This window comes from Trachymyrmex cornetzi, unplaced genomic scaffold (genome assembly GCF_001594075.2).
Source record: "Trachymyrmex cornetzi isolate Tcor2-1 unplaced genomic scaffold, Tcor1.1 scaffold15, whole genome shotgun sequence".
NCBI lineage: Eukaryota > Metazoa > Arthropoda > Insecta > Hymenoptera > Formicidae > Trachymyrmex > Trachymyrmex cornetzi.
The window spans coordinates 1,403,446-1,412,299 of NW_017296091.1; the positions used below are offsets into that span (position 1 = coordinate 1,403,446).

An 8,854-nucleotide genomic window follows, 5' to 3' on the forward strand; every position below is an offset into this window, starting at 1 on the left:
GGATCTTCGTTGCTTTAAATAATTCAATCTTGAATTACTAAAATATATACTAATAGGCATTTAAATTTCTAGTATATATATACATATATAATTATATAAATATAAATATTTTTGATAAAATTATATATAATTATTTAATGCGAGTATACACTACTAATCATAATTATTTAAACAGATATTTTATATTTTATTCCGATTTTAAAAACTAAGTATTCTATACATTATACATACACCGTTGTTAATATAGAAAATACTTTATTAGAATAATTGATATTATTTTTACTGTATATTGGTTGTAATATTGTACATATTGTAAATTTAAATTATTGACAATGTTCACTGAATTATCTCCAACTATCCTTAATTCGATACAGTATATTTTCTAAAATAAAAGTGATTCATTATTAGAAAAAAATGTTGAGAAATACCTAATTACAGATAATATATGTACATACAACAAAAACAGCGTCAATTACTAAGTATGGAATATTAAGTTACGAGTGTAACTCTAATTATCTGTGTCAACAACAGTATGAGGTACTTGTTTAGCTTTTAAAATTGGACTGAAATGTAAAATATGTCGTTCAAATGATTATAAATAACAGTATATATTTATACATAATTAACACGTTGACTGCAATATTGGTTATTTATGATCAGTGTTTTTTTTTAATTTTTTTAAATGCTTACAGAAAATAAATATCATTTAATGTAAAATTTTAAATAACAGCTAGCTAAATTAACAACGTAAAAATAAATAATATTAGATATAAAATTTTATTTAATTATATTACATAATCATATATATTATTTTATCATTACACTTACGAAAAACGAAATTTGATCATAATATATAAAGGTAGATATAAAAATTACAGTAACGTGTTAATATATTTGTAATTATATAACATTACATAATATATATTAATATGTATTTTATACATATAACTTTATATACGTATATATGTATGCGTATAATGCATATGCAACATACTCTTTCCTTGTTGGAATGAATGGCAGCGGTTTTCACGAGTCATCGATATAAGCTGTTTGTGTTGTACGGGTTGTACGCTAACAAGAATCTTCGAATCAATGGAGACAAAATAATGCTTCCCGTTTCATATAGGTTTCCCATCATGTTCAAAACGGAGAACGTCAGATCAGAGGACGCATCGTTGGATTACCATTCAAACGGTTCACAAATTCTAGCTATGTATAATGCTACATATTTATTTAACGAAAACTCTGGCCTCGAGTAGGAACATTGTCATTATTGATTTTCCCTGTCCTAAACTTATTCTCGCCTACGCTTGTGCCACGCGACTTCGTTTCTCAATTTATTCCTCGCCTCATAACGGAGACCTGGAATGCACTTATCCGTTCACAGATCACGTATCATCTCCAAACTAAACATTAGTTCACGAATATTTCCGTAACAAATCTATTTCGATTGCTTTTCTGGTGATGCTGATCCATCCTGATGTGAGATCGAGTCATGCCCTGATTCGTTCCGAGAATTTTTATTGGAACGGACTGCAACGAATCGAGATAAATTCTTACGCAATATGAAATTCAATGTGCGTCTTGTGCTTTCGGTTAATTATTGTTGATAATACGGACCGACGCGAAGCGGTTTTAACTCGTAATGCGGACCGACACGAAGCGGTTTCAACTCGCAATCAAGAGGATGAGGGTGGTTCCAAGAAAGAACAATCTGAAAGATCAATTCTCTAAATGATAGGCGTTTATTTTGTTCCTAAACGTATGGATACGTAAATCATTCCTCGTGCCGTGCACGAGGGAGTAACAATGATAACCAGAGATTAACAGGCTGTAATCCACGATAGAGCTTATCGCCTTAATTCGTGTGTCGGTCCTCCCTCCTTAAATAATTATGTACACGAGTTTTGCATTAGTCGCCTGCGAAACGCGGCTGATTTCCGCATTTTGCGGAAAACGGCTGATGTATAAATAGTCGCGGATGATGCATCGTTCATGGCGGGCAACACGTCGCGCATACAATTTTCGTTACTATAAGGACACAACAATATCATTGACTAACATGCATCATCTGCACGCGCTAAGAAATCGTCAAACTTGTATACGTGTATGAATTTGTGTAACGTTCGCGCAGGAGATTAAAAGAAAAATTGAAAGGCGCAATATTATAACTGTGGAAAAATTTTCGATCGAAAGAAAGCATTGAACTGGCCAAACAATATATTCTTGTTTAACTTTTAATGCTCTCGGTCTTTCTTTTAAACCCAGTGCAAATCCATTATACAGATATCATACGTATACAAGTCTCGCATTACTATATTAAATTGTTTGCATCATTTACAAACTATAATGCTATAACTTACTGCAGGTAGTAAACAAATCCATTATACAGATATCATACGTATACAAGTCTCGCGTTACTATATTAAATTGTTTGCATCATTTACAAACTATAATGCTATAACTTACTGCAGGTAGTAACTAATGGACAGATACAATTGCAATTACCTCTTCGGTTTCCAAACTATACATGACTCGCATTTATATCTACAACAGTATTCAACCAACGGTTTTTCATGTGTGGGTTTACTGGCGTGTACAATCTGGCAACTTTTCAGAGAAAGCTTCTCTTTTTCCTCTTTCTCTCTTTGTTTAGCTTGACAAATGCAGGTTCTACACTCGCGCATTTTTAAGAAGAAAACTGTTACAAGAGTTAGTCGGATATAAATTCAGTTATGTAAATTCCAGGACTAGACAAGAGGTACACGTGTTAGAGAAAAGAAAAACGTCTTTGATATGTTGTTCAAAAAACAATGAACTTCTGTTTTCTCAAATGCATTTTGTCCAGTCCTGGTAGTGGTTTCTAATATCGATTATTGGGTAACTTGTTGGATCAGTGTGTTCAGTATAACATTATTAACGCATTCCTTGCGGATGATTAGCGATAACATAGCGGAATCACGTCGCGCGGATCTCTCTACGAAGGTTGAACCATAAATAAAAGTCTCTTATTGATTTTACGAAAGAGATGTCAGTGGAAAAAAGAAAGCCAGCTTCGGCACAAAGTCAAGGAAGGGTGGCTCGTTTTTTCTTTTTTTTTTTAATACTTGTGGAAGTGTGTAATGCTGAGTGAGTGTCGCACGTGCTAGTCAATGCCACATTACTCGTCCAATGGTTTTTTAGTAGCTGAAACAGATCCACAGTAGGTGGGTAACACAGGTAAACAAACACACACGATTGCTCAGTCACACTCGTGCCAGAATCCGAAGCTTGATACTAACCGATAGTAATTAGGCTTGAATGGACCCGCTTTATTAAGACCCATGTATTTTGCTTGTTCATCCGTCAATTCCGTCAGATGTGCGTCGAAAGTGGGTAAATGTAATGACGCTACATATTCATCTACAAATCAACATTACGATGTCATACTTTTATTGTCTTACGATATACTTGACAAAAAAATTAAGTAAAAAATTAAATATCTTAAAAAATTCTTAATAAAAAAATTAAATATCTTAAAAAGTTCTAAATAAGGAAAAGAATAATATAAAATCAAAGTCATAATTATTTTAATTATTTCAAATTAATTAATTATTTTAATGAATAAAAATTGCTTTGAGACAATGAATCTTCATTTTTCGCTTAACGTATACGACGTAAAAAAACTGTTGCATTTTAGCATCTATAGGTATACTTACCCATTTTCTTCGGCAGCAAATAAACGTCGCTCTTGTATCGTCCTGGTGGCGCGTTAAATAGTTCGATGAGGGCTAACGCTTGTGTAGCGGCAGTAATCGACACCACAAAGGATGGAATACTCGAGCATGACAGATTCACTAAACGACCTTCTGCCAGCAGAACGATGCGCTTACCGTCCGGCCAAATAACATGGTCCACTTGCGATCTGACTTTCTCCCAAGTCAAATCGGGCGTGCGTAAACTGTTCTATTAAAAATAATATTTAAGGAGATTTAATCCTCAGTCTTCCTTCGCGCAAATCATATCAAATCAATCGCTCGCGAATTGGATTGCTATAATTGTCCGTCGCGTAATCGCACGCCGCGCGGGTAAAGAAGATAAATTGGGACATACGACGTCTATCTCCGTGTTGCTATGGCCCATGTTGCACACGACGCATCCGTTCTTCATCTTGTCCATGTGCTCGCGCGTGACCACATTTTTATTGCCCGTCGCTGTAATAACAATGTCTACATTTCGAATGACTTCATTGAGCTTCATCACTCTGAAGCCGTCCATGCTGTAATGCGACAACACATATGTATAGGATTTCTATCCGATTCAGCGGACGATCTGGTTGTGGAAATTAATCGCTCGGCAAGCGCGCCTTACCTGGCTTGCAAAGCGCATATGGGATCAATCTCGGTGATATACACGATGCAGCCTAAGCCTTTGAGAGCTTGACAGCATCCCTTCCCGACTTCTCCATAACCGCATATTACTACTTGCTTCCCTCCAAACATGATGTCAGTGGATCTTTTCAAACTATAAGCAATAAATTCGATAAGTGCTGAAAACTAACAAGCATCAGATTAAGCCCATTCGAGATCTCCTTAATAAGGCGATATATGTAAACTCACCTATCAATGATGCTCTCGCGGCAACTATAGAGATTATCGAATTTCGTTTTAGTCACACTATCATTCACATTCATCGCGGGAACAGACAATTTTCCTGCTTTTGACAACTGATATAATCTATGTACACCTGTGACGCTCTCCTCGACAATTCCTAAAAGAACATATTTCTAATATTTTACTCATCCATAAATTAGACATCAAGAAAATTATTTATGGTCGAGAGAATATTAATTTTTGCTAATCATTACTGCTATTAAATTATGACTTTCTGATGTCAAGAATCTTCTCTAACGTCTTCACAAGCTACAATAAATTGTAATGTTAACACTAGGCAACATGGAACAGGATAAACCTTGGATCATTTTGAACATGGCGTTGTATTTCTTGAGCATCAAGTGAGTAGCATCACCGCCGTCGTCCAATATCATATTAGGCTGCCAATTTTCAGCAGCCACGCATTTATCGATGCACCACCAGAAATCCTCCTCAGTTTCGCCACGCCACGCAAACACCGGGTATCCGGCGTACGCTAACGCCGCGGCTACCTCGTTCTGTGTGGAATAAATGTTGCATGCAGCCCATCGCACTTGCGCGCCGAGTTCCACCAGTGTTTCAATCAGAACGGCGGTCTGCGCGTTGATATGAGTGCATCCCACAATCTTGGCGTTTTTTAACGGCTATGTAAAGATATTAGTCAGATTTTTTTTCTCTTTCTCTCGCAATCGAACGAGAATTTATCTAAAAACTGAATTTTTATTTTCCTTAAAAAGTATCCGAGCGTTAACGATCTTTGTTGTTATCAAAGAGAAAGCGATGCTTTGAGAGGTATACCTTGTCGTCCCCCGCGCGTTTCCGCAATGCCATGATTCCCGGCATCTCCTGCTCGGCGATCTCGATCTCTCTGCGGCCGAAGGCTTGCTGATTGATGTTACGCACGCAAAAATCCGTGAAGCCCTTCTCTGTCTTCTGGATCTTCTCGCGCGGTGAGACGTCATCCTCGTCGGATGAGCTTCCTGTATAAGAGGCTAAGATAGCGCCAGGTGCCGAAAAACGTCGATTATTAGTACCACATTGAGGTGCAGATGCAGATTATCCTACGGAGCGACTAATGCAATTGCTAAATCCGTGTTATTAGGACGATTGCTAATTCTAAACAATTATAATGATAAAATCCATGAGCGATACATATGTAACACTTTAAACGTTAGTGCTTGTGATTAAAGTACAAACTGATGTTAGAAGAGGATAGTATGATATTAATACAGAAGTAAGCTACAAAATGTTTCTTCCTTTGACAAGCAAAACACAGAATTCTACAATTATAATATTTTGCTACATGTCTAGATCATTCGTACCAGAACTGTAACTGTCGGTGCTGCTAGCTGACAAGGAGCGGCTCCGGTAGCGACTGGACTTCTTCAATGCTCCAGACTTGGAGTCCTAGAAATTGAAAAGTACAGTCAGGTTCAATAGGTCACGAACGAGTTTCTCTTTTCTAAGGGGCTGCGAAATGCATTGAGAGAAATTACAAACTGAAAGAGTGCGCATGAAGCTAGTTTGTTGTGCTGAATGTACACAGATCAATACGGACGATTAATCTGTTAAACAAATATTACTTTATCTCTTCACGTCATTATGCATGATAAAATTTCAACAATGTCTCAAGTAGGACTATTTGCTCTCTTGGAGTGAAAAATAACGATAAGACAAGATGTGAGAATCTCTAATTACATTTGCTAATCGTCCCATTAGTCTGTGTTATCTAATCGATAAGCGAGAACGGCAAATCTGATCAGCACACACATTTATATGGCGGAAAAGTTAAGGCAGCCCTGCAAGGAAATAGCAAGGATCATTCTATGGCATTGGGAGTACAGATTTACTGTGTTTTTTATACACATATATATTCTTACTTACTAATTTTGTTCTCGCGCCGTGAAAGGCATTATTTGATGCCTCTAGGCTCTGAAATCACAACAACCACCATTTCATCATTCAAATGCATCAAAGTGTCCGCAATACAGTCCGTAGTTTGGTACAAAGCTCCCAAAGGTTTTCATACTTGTGCGTAATAGATATTTTTACGACAGCACTCAATTCTTCGCACTTTATTTCCGTATCTTGCACAATTCTTTTATATCGAGTAAAACGATTTCAAATCACAAATCAGCATAATGATTAATCATTATGAGATAGAAATTATAAAGTACTCTATGAATGTACAGAGTGATTTAAAAGATTACTATCAAAGTTAAGAAACATATAGAAGAGTTGAAATAAAACAACTTTCACATACAAACCCATGTTATCTAAAATAATCTTGAGTCTATAAACCTGTTCTTTTAAACTGAACTTCTTGCACAGTTCATATTTCTTTCTTTTCTTTCTACGAAAAAAAAACAGGAAAGATGAACTGAGCAAGAAGTTCAACTTATCTCTCATCTAATATAGTCTTTGAACGTAGAAGACTCTGATAACGCATCAATGAAATAATCGTTGGAACATTGTTCTATTTCGATCTCTCTGTACGCTCCTTAATTTTGACAATAAACTTTTGAATCATTCTTATAGAGGATTAGGTAAAACATTTGTTTCTAAATTCTTTCCATTTACAATTTTGTACATCGGATCAGCTGGAACATACTCAGACAATTTGAACAATTAGAAGTCGTTTCATGAATTACGTATGCTATCACCATTAATTATCCATGGATTATTTTGTTTGCACTCGATACAATTCACGTGGTGCTAATAGTGCCACGCCTAAATGGTGTATCTAGGCTTACGAGCGATGCATGAGTGATTGGTACCGAACCTACGGACTACTGTGTGAATAATGCTCTATATGTGTAAAATAATATAAGCACTGTAAATGCCAAGTCATGGGCACTATCCGTAACCGCATGCATTCACTTCTCAAGAGTTGCTCTTTCTCTCTATATATTTCTTCGATTAGTGGAAAAGGTAATAACGATCTGTTACATGTGCCTGGAACAACTGTTAAAGATATTTTGCCTAGAGAAAGAGAACATAGAGTGTTATTATGGTGCATTAAGATTGAGTAACGCTAAACAGGTTCGATCATGTTCTTGTAGATTAAGCAAGCTTCTGTTAGATCATTGTTTATTTTTGTCCTAGGTAAAATAAATAAATCTTAAGTTACTCAACCCAATAATTTATTAAATAAATAAAAATTAAAAAAATGTGAAAAGGAACAAGAGGAAACTTCTTTCAATCACAGCTGCCAAGTGTCCCGGATAGGCAAATATAGACAGCTCTTAACCAACGCCCATTCATTAATGAACGAGATGACAATTAATGCCATGTGTCCAATTACGTAAGAGCCACATGTGGTCACAAGACTTCAAAGGGTTGGGCGAGACGAAAGAAATACAGGTGAGGAGCTGGTAATGAGAATGACAGAGACGGACAAGGGTAGAAGAAAAAGGGGAGAGACACGCAGGGAGAGAGAGAGAGAGAAAGAGAAAGAAAGAGAGAGACAGAATTAAAGAAAAATACGAAAAAACCAACGTAAATAAGACAGAGAAAAAGAGACGAACGTCGAAACTTTTCATTTCTGCAAGGCAGGCGATACTCAATGCAGAAAGTAATTGTCGACGACGATGTTAAAAGCGCGTTCTGGCCTCGTTCACCGATCGACTCTGTCATAAGAACGGCGGCAAATACGACAGTTGTGGCCTACAGCTGTCAAATTGACGCGAACGTCGCTCGGAGCGTGCGGGACGGTAGAAGATTTTAAGTTAGATTGAAGCCTGGCTAGATTTACCTTCATACTGGACGCTGGATCGGTGACCGGGCCATCGGAAAGCGTGCCTCTTGCTTCTTTCCCGGACGACGTGCTGTTCATACCATCCCCGCTGTCGGCCATTTTTCGAATGCAAGGCACACGCGCGACATCACCCGAATCGGCCGCCAGGCGGCACTCCGTGAAGCCGCGCGCGGTTCAGACTCGTAGCTACGTTCACGGTGCCCCCGCGTCTCAACCTGTGCGTCGCTGCGGTCAATATTTTAGGCTACTTCGACTAAATTCGGTTTTACGATTAAGAATGTATTACATTCATCTTTTTAACGAAAAAATTATGTAAAGACGATAGATTTTTCTACATTGAAAAATAATTAGAAAAGTGTTACTTAAACTGTAAAATTGTTAAATATATAAACATTGACTTTTAATATTAAATATTGACTTTAATAAAGAAATTTATTAACTTAGTATATATATATATATATATATA

The 8,854-nt window shown here is 36.7% G+C and overlaps 1 protein-coding gene across 5 annotated transcripts; it reads right to left on the reverse strand.

Annotated features, from left to right (window-relative positions):
* Positions 1-1,000: 1,000 nt before the first annotated feature.
* Positions 1,001-8,621, reverse strand: LOC108758053 (adenosylhomocysteinase 2). 5 transcript variants are annotated; one of them, XM_018502814.1, is made up of 11 exons: positions 8,386-8,621; positions 6,516-6,563; positions 5,954-6,038; positions 5,430-5,623; positions 4,951-5,275; positions 4,599-4,749; positions 4,351-4,503; positions 4,093-4,258; positions 3,699-3,945; positions 3,282-3,402; positions 1,001-2,031 (listed from the first exon to the last, which is right to left on the reverse strand). In XM_018502814.1, the coding sequence occupies exons 1-11, from the start codon at positions 8,485-8,487 to the stop codon at positions 1,893-1,895; spliced, it is 1,731 nt and encodes a 576-aa protein (XP_018358316.1). In that variant the 5' UTR covers positions 8,488-8,621; the 3' UTR covers positions 1,001-1,892. The 5 variants fall into 5 exon arrangements, with proteins under 5 accessions (XP_018358316.1, XP_018358312.1, XP_018358314.1 ...); XM_018502810.1 differs by having other exon boundaries at positions 5,430-5,611; positions 8,386-8,487; XM_018502812.1 differs by lacking the exon at positions 8,386-8,621 and adding an exon at positions 8,159-8,371.
* Between the last annotated feature and the right edge of the window lie 233 nt (positions 8,622-8,854).

Excerpts from the sequence above, each read along its gene's own strand:
- LOC108758053 (XM_018502814.1), bottom strand. The coding sequence starts at position 8,487 with ATGGCCGACAGCGGGGATGGTATGAACAGCACGTCGTCCGGGAAAGAA. Across the intron at positions 5,276-5,429 it reads AACGCGCGGGGGACGACAAG|CCGTTAAAAAACGCCAAGAT; the intron begins GTATACCTCTCA and ends ATCTTTACATAG. Across the intron at positions 4,750-4,950 it reads CATGTTCAAAATGATCCAAG|GAATTGTCGAGGAGAGCGTC; the intron begins GTTTATCCTGTT and ends ATGTTCTTTTAG.